Raw genomic sequence first — 16,745 nt, forward strand, 5'->3', positions numbered from 1 at the left:
ACTGTCAGCTTTGGGAATCTGAACTTTTCTTGGACTCCTGGTGCAAATGTCCTCAGAGAGGCTTGGTGCAGAATGACAGCACACAACTGTGCTCCAGTCCTCCCTAGTGTCAGTAGGCAAAGTCTCTGCTCCGTCGGCTTGGGCCTGGGTGCTGCACCCAGGACTGCAGACTGTGGTGGCGGCCCTCCCAGGCCTCGCTGGGGGCTTGGGGAAACTCTCAGTATAAACATTCTGCACCCCCCCCTTGCCTATTGATGGAGCGAACTTGTCCAGTGTCTGCAAATGTTGTGGATGAAAGTTACTGGACTCACTCCTCCTCATCCCATCCCTTCTGGTTGTTTCCTGAGAGGTTCAAAGCCTGGGACCAAGGTTAGCGCATGTTAATCCTCACAGCTTCCCTGGGAGGAACCGGAAGTATTATAGGTAAGACACCGAGGCACTGAGAGGTGGGGCTACTGGGAGGAAGCCACACAGCAAAATAGTGGCTGATCAAGAAAGGGGCTGGCTGGGAGCTCCTTCCTTGGACAACCCAGCGACCCAGAGATTTGTACCTCTGTTAGGTTATGGGTGAGCACACCTGTCTCAGGTGACATCACGACAGAGGTTTGTTGGGTTAATGACAGGCACTCTCCCATTTTTGTGCCCATGCTTGGAATGGCTGTTTGGGACAGAGCTCAGTAACCCGCACCACCACACACACACACACACACACTCTTGAAGTCACATTCATTCTGGTGACAGGATGTCTGCATCCTTTGGGGCTGCTGCTGCCAGGCCCCTCTGCCCTGCAGAGATCCCCTCCTGCTCCCAACATGTCCACCTCATGATGTAGTGCTCTCAAAGTGGAAGGAACGCCCATGCTATTTTGCATCCTTCCAGAGCGAGTGACCAGGTCAGAGTTTACATCCTCTGCCCAGTGGGCGGAAGGGTGGCATTCACCACCTGGTCACTGCTGGCTGGTTTTGCAACTGGTTCTCAATACCCTTGGCTCTGCCAAGGCTGGTTGTGGGGGTGTGGGGGTGTGTGGGGGGGTGTGGGGAGGGGGTAGGGTTCCTGCTCCTCCCAGTAGGGTTTTCCAGGCCTAGAGACTGACACTCCTCCTCCCCTTAAGTGCCAGGAGTACCGGGCTAGTTCCTTGAACCACAGCGCTGGGGCCACCTGCTGGGTCATGGCTGGGTGATGTGTCCTCAGGGCCTGTCTTCAGAGATCCAAGACACCTAGGTGGGCATTCTCTGTCCTTGGTGCCCACTGGAAATGGTGGCCATCTCTGGGAATTCTGTCCTGGCACCACATCCGCCCTCAGTCCCAGGTCTCTCTGTACAGTTGGGGGTGGGCGGCACCGGGCCACTGGGCTATTCCTCCCTTTGCTCTTCCTGAGCTGAGTCACACGGCTCTCTTACACATTGGTGACCTCCAGGCTGTTGTATCCCTCCAAGCGACACTGCTCAGGCCTGCCTTGGAGGTCATCATCCGTACAGTCCTCATTCTCGAGAGAGCCATAGTCATCGTGAAAATCAGGTTCTTTGCTGCTGAAGCCCCTTCCTATCTTCCCTAGGGGCAGCTGAGGAGAGAGACACACACCAAAGGACACAGGAAGAGAGAAATGAGAACTGGGCGGCGAGGCATCTCCGATCTAATTACTGCGTGACCTTCAGCATCTCCCTGGACCTCTCTGGGCTCCTTCATTATTAGTGCCACCCCTGCTGCCCAGACACACGGAAGGGATTTGGGGAATTTCCATGAGGAATCAACGTTTGAATTTCCAGCTAGAGATTCAAGTAGTTACCAAGGGTAACTTCCGACTAATGATCCGACAGTTGCCCTGCTCCTTCCTGTTGGGAGCGGCAGAGGGGACAGTACCTGTGAGTATGTATAAGCATGGGTCTGAGGCAGTACTCCATGCTCAGTCCAGAAGGAATATTCTAGCACCACCTGGTATGGCCACGAGTATGAGCTTGGGGCTTGCAGATGGGCGTTAGAGTCCCTGTTCTGTGTCTCTGGCTGTGGAACCTGAGCTGAGTCACTGCCCATCTCCGAGCCTTGATTTTCTCAGCTACAAGACGGGAAAAGTGACAGAGACCTGGGTGGATTGTTGGAAGGAGTAGAACTCCGTAAGACACCGGGGGTGGGGGGCTAGGGGACTCAGAGCAGTGACCTGTGGGAACTGTCCCCCGACACAGTGGTCTCTTGATGAAGCCTCTAGTTGTGAGTTGTTTTGGTCCCACAGCACTTTGCAGTTATGTGTTCCACTGCCTGTCTTTCTAGACCAGCACCCCCACTTGAAAGCCGTTCTCCTGCGAGGCCTTTGCAGTCGAGGCCTCCTGAGTTCCCCGCTGTGAGTCTGCTTTGAGCAGCACATGTAATCTACGCAGGGCCATGAGAAGAGAACTAGTTTTCTTGCATCCCCCTCCCTCCCAACAAATTTTCTTGCAACCGGACGCGAGCCCTCCAACCTCAACAGATCACATGCCTTTAATTCCAGCACTCCGGAAGCTGGGTTGGGGAGTTCCGGGCCAGATTCGGCCACATCGTGAGATGTAGCTCAAAAACAAAAGGGGCCGGGCCGTGAGACGGCTTAGTAGGCAATGGTGTTTGATGCCAAGACTGACGGTCTGAGTTCAGTCCCTGGCATTGGTGGTAGATGAGAACTGACCCCTGCAACTTGTCCTCAGACCTCTACATGCATGCTGTAGCGTGTACACGTGAGTTTCCTGTGTTTGTGCAGAAGCACACACATATAATAGAAATATTTACAAAAGCAGGTAAAACATGAAAGCGAGGAAGGCTGGTTGGGGTGTAGTTCAGTGCTGGAGTGCTTGCCTAGCACATACAACGCCCTAGGGTCGATTCCCAGCACCATAAAACCAAAGCCAAAGCCAAACCAAAGGTGGCCAGTCCAGGATAGATAAAGTGCCCTCAAAGGCCAGTGGGAAGCTGTTCCTGAACTGCAACTCCTACGCTCAACTGAGGTCCAAGTGCCGCCAAGTGAAGAGGAAGACATGAGTGTGGTGACCATGATGCTGATTATAACTAGAGTTTCTGTTTGGTCTCTGCCCAGCTGCCCCTGTTCCCTGCTGCCCTACTGGGTGTGCCAGGGGTTCCTTGTTGGCTATGGAGTTCAGAACCTAAGTCAGAGGTTTTCAGAGTCTAGGGGTCCTTGATCCCAACAGGCAGCTAGCTGTGTGAGGTGTTCTGCACCCCTGGGGCTATTTGCTTCGGGGGGAGGGCAGGATGAGGGGATCCTACAGTCTGCAGCCACCCTTCCATAGACTCTGCCTTCTATGGATACTCGTCACTGGGCATTGTTTTAAGCAAGGGCCCGGATACGTGATGGCTCTCCTGCATGCACCTGTGACCTGAGGCTGCTCCAAGTTCAAAGGTGACAAAGGAGCCCTAGGTACACCCAGGAGAGGATGCCTGGCTCTCGGGACAGGAAGATGACTTACCCGGCCAGATCTGGACTTGCTGTTGCTGCTGCTGTCCTCTTTCCCAGCTCTGGTGACGCTGGAGGCCCTGCCAGGGGGTGTCCCAAAGCGCTCGGACTCCCGGATGCCTGTGGAGCTGGGACATTTCACAGGTTGTAAGTTATTCAACTCGTAAGAGAGTCAACCCACTGCCACTGTCCCCACTCCCACATTCCGACTGCTTAAGAGCACTTGCTGCTCTTTCGGAGACAGGATTGGGGTTCTGTTCCCAGCACCCACATGGTGGCTTACAGTTGTTTCTAACTCCAGTTCCAGGGGATCTGATGCCCTTTTCTGGCCTTCATGGGCACCACATGTGGGCATCAGGCATGCATGTGGTGCACACACACAGGCAAAACACTGGTACTCAAAAAAAAATAATAAAGTTAAAGAGCTGTGAATAGAGTGCTTGCTTGTCTAGAATATGCAGGGCCCTGGGTTCCACCTCCAGCACTGGTTAAAAATAAACATCCATGATCCTTTCTCATGGAGTGTGAGTGTGTGTGTGTGTGTGTGTGTGTGTGTGTGTGTGTGAGAGAGAGAGAGAGAGAGAGAGAGAGAGAGAGAGAGAGAGAGAGAGAGAGAGACTGGGGGACAAATGAAGCAGAGAAGAGACAGCACCTTGATGATGACGTATTCTGGCATTACTGTGAAGGACTACTGTGTCCACCCAGCCTGGGATGCTATCCAGGTTGGAGCCCTGATACTGATCTTAATGACTAGGAATGTTTCTGCAGCTGGAATCTTCCCACTCAACCCTCTGCACCACGAGAGGACCACCCTGGGAGGACCACCCTGGGAGGAGCCAAAGGGTCACCACCATCATCTCCCACCTGCTTCTCCTCTCTGAAAGCTGAAGGTAGTGACAAGGAAGGAGGGGCAGAGGACAGAGACCTTCCCTGTGTGGCTCACTGCAGAACTGCCCCATTAACATCAAATCTAGGACCCTTCTCAAGCATCTCACTACGCCCTCTGGTGGAGGGCTCTCTTAACCACTGAGGTGGTCTCTGAACTCCTTAGGAACTCTTGGGGTTCTGTGTCTCCTCAGCTGACTGAAGTCTGTTCCCAGGTTCATGGAAGGGTCTCAGCAAAGCTTCCTGAATCCCAACTTGGGGATCTTGTCTCACGAGCCAAGTGTGATAGGTGGGGGCAGCATCATGGACGGAGGTGGCAGCAAGCTGCAGGGCTCCAGTGGAAGGCCGCACTGCCTCTCGGTCCCTGGCCCATCAGCCCCCAAGCCCTGGAGCAAGTCCACTTCCTTCTTCTAATCCAGAGGCAGGAATCCCACAACTTTCCTGCAGCTCCCAAGGAGCTGGCAGCCCAACCAATCACGAGGAGCCACCCTCCCGTTCTCCCCCCAGACCTCCTTAGTGCTCACCCATGAACCCTAGACAGTTCAGAGACACCTGCTACTCCCCATAGTCAAGCTCTAAGTAGTCACACCAATGTCTCCTGGTGCCTGGTCCAAGCTGCCCCTCCAGGGCTCCGAGTATTTTAAGCCTGTTAAAATTTGGGGTTAGGGAAAGGGAGGTGATTCTAAGAAGAAAAGCCTTCCTTCCTGACTCAAGAAGAAATAGAAAGTCTAGGGCTGCAGAGATGGCTTAGTGGTTTAAGAGTATGCATTGTCCTTCCTAAGGACCTCGGTTCGGGTCCCAGCACCCACCCTTGGGTATCAGCACTCACATGCACATATCCCTACATACACACTGCACACACACACACACACACACACACACACACACACACACACACACACGATTAAAAATAATACATCTTTAAAAAAAAAGAAATATAAAATCTAGACAAATCCCTAGCAAGTAGAGCTTGAATTAGTGACCACAACCCTTCCACAGAGAAAGCCTAGAAACAGATGGCTTCCCAAATGACAGACACCTGCCCTACAACCCTTCCCAAAAAACAGAAGAGGAGGGAACACCTCCCTCTTCACCCTAATAGGCCAGGACTGCACCAACACCAAAATCCAGACAGAAGGCCTGAGAAGTAGGATGACTACAGGCCAGGTATGGTGGTGCATTCCTGCAATTCCAGCACCTGGGGAAGTTGAGGCAGGAGGATGCATGATTCAAGGCCAGCCTGGGCTACATAGTGAGTTGAAGGTCAGCTTGGGTTACATAATGAGACCCTGTCTCAAAGTTACCAACAGTAACCTGCTCCCCTCAAATCCCCCCAAAACAAAACAAGCTGGCTCTCCCCTGAGAAGCCCACATCCCTGCTGTTGAGTGTGTATTTTATTTTATGTATTATTTATTTTTATTTTATGTGTATTGGTGTTTTCCCTGCATGTCTGTGCAAGGGTGTTGGATCCCCTGGAACTTACAGACAGTTGTGAGCTTCTAGGTGGGTGCTGGGAATTGAACCCAGGTCCTTGAGAAGAGCAGACAGTGCTCTTAGCCACTGAGTCATCTCTCCAGCCCCCTTTGAGTGTGTCTTATTTCCTTCCAAAGTGTCTCTCATTCTCTTAACCTTCATGCTTAAAAAAAGTCTTTTAATAAATTCCAACTCTTCTTCAAAGGAGACAAACAACAAAAATCCAAAGCCCAAACCATATCAAACCTGTATAGATCAGTAAGCCTTATGAATATAAAGGCAAAAACCTCCCACCGCACCAATCAGATTGAACAACAGAAAGGAATGGATACTCTGAGCAAGTGAGACCTGTCCCAGGAACCCAAGGTTGGCTTGACATATGGGCAGAAATGTAGTTCACAGTATCCATATAACACAAGACCAAGCAGGATGTTGCTGCTGGGTGGCCTTGGGAAGCAGTGGCCCTTAGAACTAGTTTGCCACCTGTGACAGGATGCTAGGATCAAATATGTCCCCCATAAGTGCTGGACAAGTGCTGGTCCCCGCCCTAGTGTGACCCCGTATACCACTTGTAAGGGCAGCATCCACAGAGAGGGTCTGGGCTGTCTGTATGTTCATTCTGATCCAGGGGGTCCAGGGTAGGTGGGTGGCCATGCTCTGCTCCCTTGGACCAGAAGCACGGTTTATATGTCAAATCCTGCCTCTAAACCTTTGTCTCCATGGCTACACCTGGCAGAATGGCCACCTTGTTCTATGAAATCAGTGCACATTGTCCCCAGCTCAAGCCACACCTCACTTGGCCTTTCTCACTCACAACTGTTCACTCTCCCTATTCTAAATGTCCCAGCGGTGGGTATTTATTAACTCGTGCATTTGGGACACAACACTCCTCTTTCTAGTATCTGACCTTCTCAGAGCCTCAGCTTCCTGACCAGCTTGGTGCAAGGACGGGTGACACTCAGCTAGGCAAGGACCAAGGCTGTGACAATAGCATTTGCTTCCTCACCCTGTGCTCTGCATCCTCAACCTGTGCCCCGCACCTGGTGCCTGCGCTCCTGCACCTCGCGCCTGCGCCCTACACACTCACTTGGCTGGATGAAAGATGGTGCTCATCTCCTCTGCCAGGTGCCTTCGGAGGATGTGCTTCCCGCTGGGGATGCCTAGGGCGGTGGCCATGGCCTCGGCGTTGAAGGTAGGCTCCAGCACCAGCACAGCACCGTGGACACCGCTGTTGGTCAGGTTGTCTGCATACTCCTGAGGGCGGAAGCGCGAGGCTGGGTGGTCTTGGGGACCAACTGTGCCAAGCAGAGATATGACCCCAACCGCAAGGGTTTCACCCACGGGGGTCAACTGATTTGAGAGTGAAGGGGACCTGTTCCTCATCCTCAGAGCTGTAAACATAGGGGTCTTATGTCACTGGCACTGGCTGGACCCTGGCAGGAACCATAGATGTTTATGGAAAAAGTATTGCGAAGACCTGTCCAGTGATGAGAACACTCAACAGGGGCCCTACTGTAGCACGGAGGACCCCTCCAGTGACAGAAAGTGTGACCTTGTCAGGCTGGGTGATGGGGCCCCCTACCTTACATCAAAGTGGACATTGATTTGCATGTCATTTGTACAGGCTGGAGAATCAGCCCCCTGCCTCCACCACCATCGCCCCTCACCTTCAGGTCGATATCGCGCACCCACTTGAGCACCCGCTGGTTGGTCCAGACCACAGGGTCTGTGTTCTGTGTTTCGCAGCGGGCTCGGCGCTCTTGGAGGACCTGGAAGGATGGGGAACAGAGAGTCAGTTGAGAGGATGAGGGACACACGGAGGTCACATGCGGAAGGACGTTCCATGGTATTAGTGGGGACCTCGGAGGGCAAGTGTGATGAGGGCCACCCACAGCTGCCTGAGCCACACCATCCGTGTTGTGAGAAACAGAAGGAGCTGCCTCCCAGGATGCAGGGGATCAGATGTGTGGGCTGGATAGAGACCCACAGTCTGTCTGCTCAATGTCCCCCAGGCCTGTGGCAGCTCTGCCCCAGCGATGGGAACAGTGATGGACATTTGTGGAGACCCTGCCTACGGCAGGGAGGTTCTTCGGGTCAGTGCATCCTGGTTTAAAATACCATCTTTGGGGTCCTGGGGATGAATCAGCTTTCTATCCTTTCACAAGTCGCTCTAGGGGACTGACCCCAGGCCAGGAGCTCCAGAGGCATGCCCTCTGTGGTAGATTAATAAAAATGGCCCCCGTAGGCTCTTATATTTGAATCTCTGGTTCCCATTGGTGGAAGTGTTTAGGAAGGATTAGGACTTGGGACCTTATTGGAGAAGGTGTGTCACTGAGAGTGAGCTTTGAGGTGTCAGAAGCCTGTAGCATTCCCAGTCTCTCTTTCTCTGCCTCTGCTTGTGGATCAGATGTAAGCTCTGAGCTGCTGCTCCAGCACCATGCCTGTCTACCTGCTACCATGCTTCCTGCCGTGATGGAAATGGACTCACCCCCTGAAGCTGTGAGCGAGCCCCCAATTAAATGATTTCTTTTATAAGTTGCCTCCATCATGGTGTCTCTTCACAGCAAAAGAACAGCAGCTATGACCCCCTCTCTAGGACTTCCGGCCCAAAGTCCCCTTCACTTTCCCTATCTCAGTGTGTCCTGCTCCATGTCACTGTCAGAACACCCCATGTCTACCCTCTTCATCACACTGGGGCTCCTAGAGGCCAAGGCCTGGCCCCCATCTTCTCCTTCTGCCCAGCCATGCTGTGGGTGACAGGACCACAAGGCTGACGGCCTTCTCTGTGTTCCTCTCTCAACACCGAGCTACTTATGCTCTGACATGGCTCTAGATAAAGTCAACCACAAGGACCCAACCCTGAGGACCAGCCTCTCAGCGACCTTCCCCAGGGGACTTGTAGGGGACTGAGGCTGGGGCCCTGTGCTCTCTGGCTTAACAGAGTTCAGAATCAAGGGGCATCAGAACTGCCACAGCAGTCAGGGCTCTGGTCCCATCTCCCATCCCAAACCCACTGGCACTCATTCTGTCCTCCTTTTGCTGCAGAGCTGGACTCTGGGCCTTGATCACCATGGTTCTCTCTGCTGTATTGTCTTCCTTAATCATCAGTTGCTGATTTTTTAATCTTTGTTTAATTCCACAACAGCAGACTCTCCTGATCCCCAAGAAGGTGTTTCTCAGAGCTTTCGGGGAGCCCTGAGTGTCCTCCTCAGGGTTGTCACCGTGGACTTCAGTGGTGCTCCCTGAGGAGCAATGGATTCTGAGGTTGAGGGTTCCCTCGGTCCCCTGAACTGATCATAGGCTCTTGTCTACTCAAGTAAGGAGTTGCTAGAAGGGGGAGAGAGGAGGAGATGTTGGATGAATGGATGGGTGAATGGATGGATGAATAGATGTGTATATGGGTGGATGGATGGATGGGGGTTAGTGGGATGGAAAGTGGATAGGAGGATAGATAGGGAGTAGATTGACTGTGGGTTAAGTATATGGGTGGGTGGGTGGGTGAAGGGTTAGATGGATGGACAGTGGGTAGGTGGATAGATGGGGGTGTAGATGGGCAATGGGTGGGCAGGTGGATGGAGGGATGGATGGGTAAACAGATGGGTGGATGTGTGAATTGGTGGGTAGATGAGTGGATGATTGGGTGGGTAGATTGATGGATGAATAAGTGAATGGATGGATGGATCAGTGGGTGGATGGGTGAATGGTTGGACAGAAATTGGATGTGGAGATGGGTTGTGGGAGAGTCCTGCCCCCACCCCACCCCTTATAATCCTCACCTCCCTGCTGAAGTTCACTTGGTACAGCAGCTCGATCCCCAGCAAGATGCTGACTTGGTGGAACTTCTTGGAGACGTTCAGGTGCTTCTCTAGGTCCCGCTTCATCAGGGAGTTCAGCATCCTCCCATCGACCAGGTGGTTCTGGAAGGCCTGGGAATACTGGGACAGGCCGATGTCGTTCAGCCAAGCCTTGGCCACCCAGTGATGGTCCAGGTCGGCAGCTTTGGACAGACTGAGGAGACATAACCAGAGAGAAGTGGGGGTGGGGAAAGTGTCAGAGGCAGGGGCAGGTGGAAATGGTGTCAGAGATGGGGAGAGAGGGGACAAAAGACAGGACAGGGAGTAGACAAAAAAGCCAGAGACCAGGAGGGAAGGGACAGAGTAGAGAGATAGAGGAAAGAAAAGAAAAGAATGGAGTGATCAGAGATGTGGAGACAGAGAGAGACTGAGACAGAGAAAGAGATTCAGACACACACAGAAAGAGCGACTAAGACAGACAGAGACAGACAGACAGACACACACACATATACACACACTCAGGCAGAGGTGGGTAGGGAGGGAGAGAGCAAGGCAGACACAACTAAAGAGCAGCAGAGGTTCACAGGAACAAAATGAATACCCCTGGACCACATTCAGACTCACACTGAAAGCAGCAGTGTCAGGAGAAAGGTTACCTACAGAAAGTGTCCCTCTGGGGACATCCTTGCTTTGACCCACTCTCTTTCCCTAGGGATCTGCAGGACTCCTCAAAGTCCCAGGATGACCACCCCCCTCCTTGTCCACCTGTCTGTTATCCTCTGGTGCCCTTTCCTGTTTGGAGGAGGATGAGAAGTCTTCATGGATCCACACATAGTGTTCCAGGTCTTCTGTCCCAAGACAGGGCTGTGGCTCAGCCCTTCCCCCATTGGCTCATCTCTGAGTCAGAGAAACCCAGATCACCCTATCCCCAGGACGCTGTCGCTACCTTGCTGCCACACCTCAGACTTGGCGCAGGACAGAACCTCAGAAACATGCACATTGTAGGTACACACACACACACACACACACACACACACACACACACACACACGTTTTAAAAGCTTTATTCACTATTTTAGGTGTATGTGTGGGTGTGCCTGTGTAAGTTCATGCACACCATGTGTGTGCAGGTGTCCTTGGAGGCCAGAGGGTGTCAACTTGTCTGGAATTGGAGGTACCGATTGTGAGCCGCCTGGTGTGCGTTCTGCAAAAAGGCTTTGCTGAAGAATAGGGATACACCTGGCTAAGGCGGTCTCTAGATGTCATTCCTCTGACTGCCACACGGTGGCAGCCTCACAGAAGGAATGAGGCCCTCGCAACATACCTGCAGAGGGACTTGAAAAATGACCTAGTGCTGGCTGGTGGGAGCACAGCGTTGTCTAGGTGGGAGCCAGGAGCAAACATGAGGGAACACTCGGTGGAAGGGAACACAATTGGCTTACAAAGGGATGCTGCCCTTCTCTGGGGCAGCTGGAGAAAGCTGGCATGCCCAACGCTGTTCCTGTTTCAGATGCTTTCCTGACCTTCTTTTACCCCAACACCTGCTGAGCATCTTCTGAGCCTGCACTCAAGGTGTTGATAGGGCTCTCTCCTCCATCCGTCCCCCAGGGGCTGTCTGTCCATCTAAGATTGTCCCCTCCTTCAATCCTGCCATTCTGGTTACTGCCTTCAAAGCACTCAATGCCCGGTGCATTTAAGTACAAAGGGATTTATCCACTGGTTTATTGTCCTCGCCCCTAACTTAGGGTACAGGAGTGGTGGTCAGGAGCAGGGCCGTGTTCTCTGACACAGTGGGTGTGGGGCTGATTGGCAGACACTCACTAACTACTTGTTGGCAGGATGTCTGCATGGGTCCTGGCTCCCTCTCCCTCCCTCTGCCCAGCCTCCTGGAACTGCTTCGCTATTTCCCCAAGCAGAACCTTGTCCTCTGTCTCCAGGCCTGTTGCTCACCATTCCCTCTTTTTCACTCCTACAGGCTCCACTGGGCTGTCTAGTCTCCCAGACACCTTTCAGGAACTCCCCCCAGGACCAGGATCCTTTCTCTTGCCAAAGGTCCCAGATCCCCGTGTGTGTACCTGGCATGCTGGGGTTAACTACAGCTTGTAGGTCAACTCCCTCACTAGACTGTCCTGGTAAGGCCCAGGCCAGCTCACTCAGCCCATCCTGCATAGTGAATGCTGCCTGGCATGTCTCATAACTAACTGTTCAAGGCCAGGGGTGGGACTGGGCTCCACTCTACCCTGATGTGGCTCCTATACCAGAAAATTCCAGCCCAAGGTAATCTTCCTTTTGGGGTGATGGTTCCAGTCCAGAGCCCTTTTGACTTCCAGGGCTGGTCTACTTTGCCACAGAAGGCTCTTGCCCAGCCCCAGCCCTCATGACCATCATGGCTCTGAATTGGAGGCTCCTGGCAGGGTTGGCACTGATGGGAAAAAGGGAAGAGTGCCCTGCCCCTCATCCTTCTGAAGTCAATGGTGCCACAATGTTGGGGTCGGTGGCCAGGAGGCACACGTGGCCTGACCTCCTCAGCTGTGGCTCATTTGTAACTAGCAGTGTCCCTCTACAAGCCCTCAAAGAATGTGCATCTGACCTTCAAAACACCTCTGCACTGAAGCTCAGTCACGCTTGCCCAGTTGCTACTCAGAGCTGACATAGGAACTCAAGTCTGGCTTCCAAAAGGAATCCAGTTGCTGTTTCATTAACAGTTGTCCGTACCTCTTCCTCAGGTGGAGCTAGGCCAGACCCCGTGGTCTGATGACAGGCATGTCATGGAGAGACCATCTGGTTATATTGGGAGACTATTCTGGGTTTGGGAGCATGCAACCCCAAGACTCAGTTTCCTCTGTGAAAATGGAGATAGCCACACTTGCCACATGGAGTGGTGGGGACTGAAGGGGTTGGAGAACAGGAATCCCTAAGCCCAGCTCCACAGCTAACAGTAGGAGGTGACAGTGTTTCTACCAATGTCCTTAGAGCCAGCTCTGAGGGGGTGCGACTTTTTCATATTGTCTGTCTGTACTTGATTCTTTGTCTCTAAGAGGGGGGTAATTATGTCTGAGGCATGGATGGAATGGGTGAGTGGAATTGTATTTGTAAAGAGACAGGTAACGGTTTGGCAAAGGGGGGTGTTGGGCCCGGAGTGGCTACGTCCATTATCACAGTTGACAGAGTTTGAGACAACCCACCTTGGGACTCTGACCCCAGAGTCCAACGAGCTTTTAAAAGTTCCGTGGCTGAGTCAGAGGGCTCAAGACGCAAAGATGTTCACCTGGGAAAGGGATCAACCTGTACTGGATTCCTAAAAGGGTCCAGTCCTTAACTTCTGGTTAAATCTCCCCTCTTTACTTCACAGGTAAGGAAACTGGATCCCAGAGAAGGCAGAGCGACCTGGCATAGGAATCTCACAGTAAGGGCTCTCTTCACAGGACCTGGGCTGTCTAATGTGGGGACCCTGTGTTCCTTGGGATGATCCTGCTCTAACTCTCTCCTGTACACATGGCTGTGCTTTTGAACCACACCTTCTGAGCTCCTGGTGGATTTCAGGCTCAGCTCCTGTAATGCACCAGTGTTTGACCCCTACATCCACATGTCTATGTGATGGCGTCTGAAGTGGGGCCATGGGCGGCATTAGGGTTACCTGGCGTCACTAGCGGTAAATGATACCGCCGCCCCGTGTGAAGACCCTGTAAGAAGGCTGCCATGTATAACCAGGGGGTACCCCCATTGGAGCCTGGACCCCCTGGACCTTGCTCCCCTAGACTTGTAGCTTTCAGGAGAAATAGATGTCTGTTGTTTATGCCACCCAGTTGGTAGCATTTTGCTATGGCAACCCAAGCTGATGGGAAGAGCCATGCTTTGGGGACAGTGGTGGACACAGGCAGTGGCGGGGACTCCCTGAACTTCTGAGAGCTGAAGCCAGCAGCCGCACATGCTTGAGGAACGTAGGCAGCGTGGAGGAAACCTCTAGGGTGTGAGGCATGATGTGAGCAGGAGGGGTTTTCAGCTCCAGTGGTCAGGATGGATGATGTGCAGGGACTTTGGGGTCTAGAGAAAGGAAATGGTCAGGAGATGGCTGGGAAGGTGCTTCTGGAGCCGGAATTCTTGGGAGAGAGGACCCAGCAGGGTTGAAGGTGCCTCCCGGCACCACCCAGTCAGCCCTTCCCTCCTAGCCCAACACCTCCGCTGTCGGCTCCAGGCTGCCAGCTTTCCGACCCCTTCTCAGTAACCCTTGCCACCTTGGCATGGCACCAGAGCCCCCTCTCCTGCCACATAGGATTGTGTGCACTCCTCAGCCCCTCCTCTCTCTCTCTCTCTCTCTCTCTCTCTCTCTCTCTCTCTCTCTCTCTCTCTTTCTCTCTCTCTCTCTCTCTTTCTCTCTCTCTCTCTGTCTCTGTCTCTGTTTGTCTCTGTCTGTCTCTGTCTCTGTCTCTCTCTCCCCCTCTCTGTCTCTGTCTCTTTCTGTCTCTGTCTCTCTGTCTCTGTCTCTGTCTCTGTCTCTGTCTCTGTCTCTCTCTCTCTCTCTCTCTCTGTTAATCCACAAAGCATCTTCTGCAGTTAGTAGCACACACCATCGGGTTTGATTAATTAACCTGTACAGAAACGAAGGGAAACCAGCGAAGGAGATAATTATGCAAAACAGACCGCGTCAGGTTTACAAAACCGGCCCCTCCCCACTCTGAGCACCAAGGACCGGGTGTTGGGGGAGGGGGGCTTCCCTTTGCATAAGAGTTGTTCAAAAGGTGGAACCCCAGGAAGTCAAGAGAGAAGTAGGGAAGGATGGGGCTGGGTAGGGGTGGTATGGGGCTGGGGGTGGTATGGGTGGGGGTGCTCCAGCAAGGACAGCCTGGAGGGAAGGGTTGCCAGCCACCATCAGGTACATCTGCTAAGGGAGGCCTGGACCAGTTGTCTCTGCTCCTCTGTAAGAGACTTCCGTGAGGATATCCAGCCCCTTTGTCTCCTCTTTCTACCTCTGTGTCTACCTCTGTCTTCCCTCCTGCTTCATTCCTTCACTCTGGGATGGATAGACCTGAGCTTTGAGTAGGTAAGGCAGACCTGTTGGCTGTGTGTGGCCTGGTCCCCGCCAACTGGGCAGGCGGGAAAGTGCTGGGAGCCAGTTACTCTCCTGACTCCTGCCCTGGGGTGGAGGTATGTCACCAATGTTCTGGGCATGCGTGCCCCCTCCTGTGTGTCCATTTCTCTTGGATGGCAGGGCACCATCTTGGCTACACCCAATATCCTGAAATGTGGTGTGACCCAGTGCCCTGCTTGCCTGGGTGACAGGGAGGCTCGGGTTAGGAAGTCCTTGTCTTTGCAGGTCTCAGAGGCTCACCTGCGGCCAGCTTCGGCGTCACGGTAGTCCTCGATCGCCAAGCGGAGCTTACGTCTGTGTAAGGAGCTGCACACACCCAGGCCCAACTCCAGGTCCTCATCGCTCAGGCTGAGAAGCACCTGCTTTCAAGAGCTAGACTTAGTGCCCGAAGGTGAGAGGTGGGGCAAGGAGTAAGGAGAGCCTGGCTGTGGCACCTGGAACCCCAGGTGGGGAGGCAGAAGCAGGTGGATCTCTAAGTTTGAGGCCAGCCTGGTCTACAGAGTGAGTTCCAAGACAGCCAGGGCTACACAGAGAAACTGTATCTCAAAAAACCAAAAATAAGTAAATAAATAGCCTGTTTCTAGGAGCTGTGGGATGTCTAATGTGGAGCTCCAAGTCCCTTGGGACCATCTTGCTTCATCTCTCTCCTGATGCCTGGCTGTGCCTTTCTGTCACCCTTTGCTGGGCTCCTGGAGGTCCTGGGCTCAGCTGCTGTTATGGACCACTGGGTGGGATACTGTTTGGACCAAGATGTGTGGGACCACCACCTAGGTTGAAGAACCCCCCAGTCCAGCCCTGTCCCTCTTCTGCCAGCTAAGGAGAGGTTGGTCCCATTTTAAGGACAAGGTGGCTTGATTACAAAGGGCTGTGTTCCTCGCTAGGAAGACTGGTTTACTGGTGACCTGGGCCTGCAATAAGTTGACCAATTTCTAGACTATATCTCCTCTTGTCCCCAAGATAGAATGGAGACAGTCAATTCCTGGGAGGGGATAGCTCTCATGGGAAGGTCCAGGGGCATCCCCCAGGGGCCCGGGCTGCCTACCTTCCCGCTCTTGACATTCTCTGCACAGGCCTTGACGTACATGGGCATGGCCATCACCACCTCCAGCCAGGCCTGCACTGTGCCAGCCTTCCAGTGGGACATAGGCGTGGTCCTCACGAGCTCCACATGCTGTAGACGGTCCATCTGCTCCTCTCCCTCAGACAGGCTCAGGCTGTGCCGTGTGGGGCTGCACTGGCTGTCGGAGTCTGCAACACATGGGTACACAGAGCCTTGCTGTGGGGAGGAGCCAGATTCTTGGTGGGGGTGGGGGGACTCCAAGGCACAAAACCAAAGTGGCTGTCCTGGTGGTTTGCCCATGCTCCTGTTGGATGGCCTCACATCCGTGCATACACAAGAAACACTGATAGGTCTCAGAGGTCATTAAAGAAGAAGGGGGAGAAATAAAGTTGGGAGGGGGATATGTATAGTGTGTGGGGGGACCCAGGGAGAGTTGAACGAGGGAGGGGTGGGGTAAATATGATCAGTAGATGTATGAAATTGTGAAATCAATCAATCAAAGTGGCTCTGGTTGGCCACCCAACCCCCATTACAAAGTCCTCTCTGCTCCCCGCAAAGAGGAAGAAACATGATATTCCAGAAAGAAATAAACCTAACGCAAAAATGTAAATCTCCCAATGCCGCCCCTAGACAGCAGCTGTTAGTATTTAGTTAAATAGTCTCCAGGAGGCACAAACGCCCCCACTCGCAGACCCACACACGATGGCTCTGTTCTGCTAGAGGCTTTTGGTCAGACACTGTGCAGGACATTGTTCCTTCTCAGTAGAGAATTTCAGTGCAATCTTTTGAACAGTGTCAGAAGGACATTCACGGCTTATTTTACTCTGCATAGGCTTGGGGGTTGAGGGGTGGACTGGGGGTTGTTTCCAGTTTGACGCCATTATAGATACAGAGCGGCAGCGAGCACTTTGGGTAACCAGGTGATTTGTTTTCTTGGGATAGATGGGACGCGGCTCCATCCATTAACCCATGGAAGCCTGTCCTGGAGTAGCCTCATACACAGAAGGAAA

At 53.0% G+C, this 16,745-nt stretch overlaps 1 protein-coding gene across 1 annotated transcript in view; it reads right to left on the bottom strand.

Annotated features, from left to right (window-relative positions):
- Positions 1–1,157: 1,157 nt before the first annotated feature.
- The window catches only part of Kazn (kazrin, periplakin interacting protein), a 390,355-nt gene continuing 374,767 nt past the window's right edge, over positions 1,158–16,745 (bottom strand). The window contains exons 9-15 of the mRNA XM_059255339.1: positions 15,718–15,923; positions 14,916–15,034; positions 9,569–9,800; positions 7,460–7,561; positions 6,880–7,046; positions 3,447–3,561; positions 1,158–1,561 (exon numbers count right to left, since the gene is read on the bottom strand). Coding sequence (XP_059111322.1) covers positions 1,397–1,561; positions 3,447–3,561; positions 6,880–7,046; positions 7,460–7,561; positions 9,569–9,800; positions 14,916–15,034; positions 15,718–15,923 — 1,106 coding nt within the window. The 3' untranslated portion in view covers positions 1,158–1,396. The remainder of the gene's footprint in view (positions 1,562–3,446; positions 3,562–6,879; positions 7,047–7,459; positions 7,562–9,568; positions 9,801–14,915; positions 15,035–15,717; positions 15,924–16,745) is intronic.

Source organism: Peromyscus eremicus, chromosome 2 (genome assembly GCF_949786415.1).
Source record: "Peromyscus eremicus chromosome 2, PerEre_H2_v1, whole genome shotgun sequence".
In the NCBI taxonomy this organism is placed as follows: Eukaryota; Metazoa; Chordata; class Mammalia; order Rodentia; family Cricetidae; genus Peromyscus; species Peromyscus eremicus.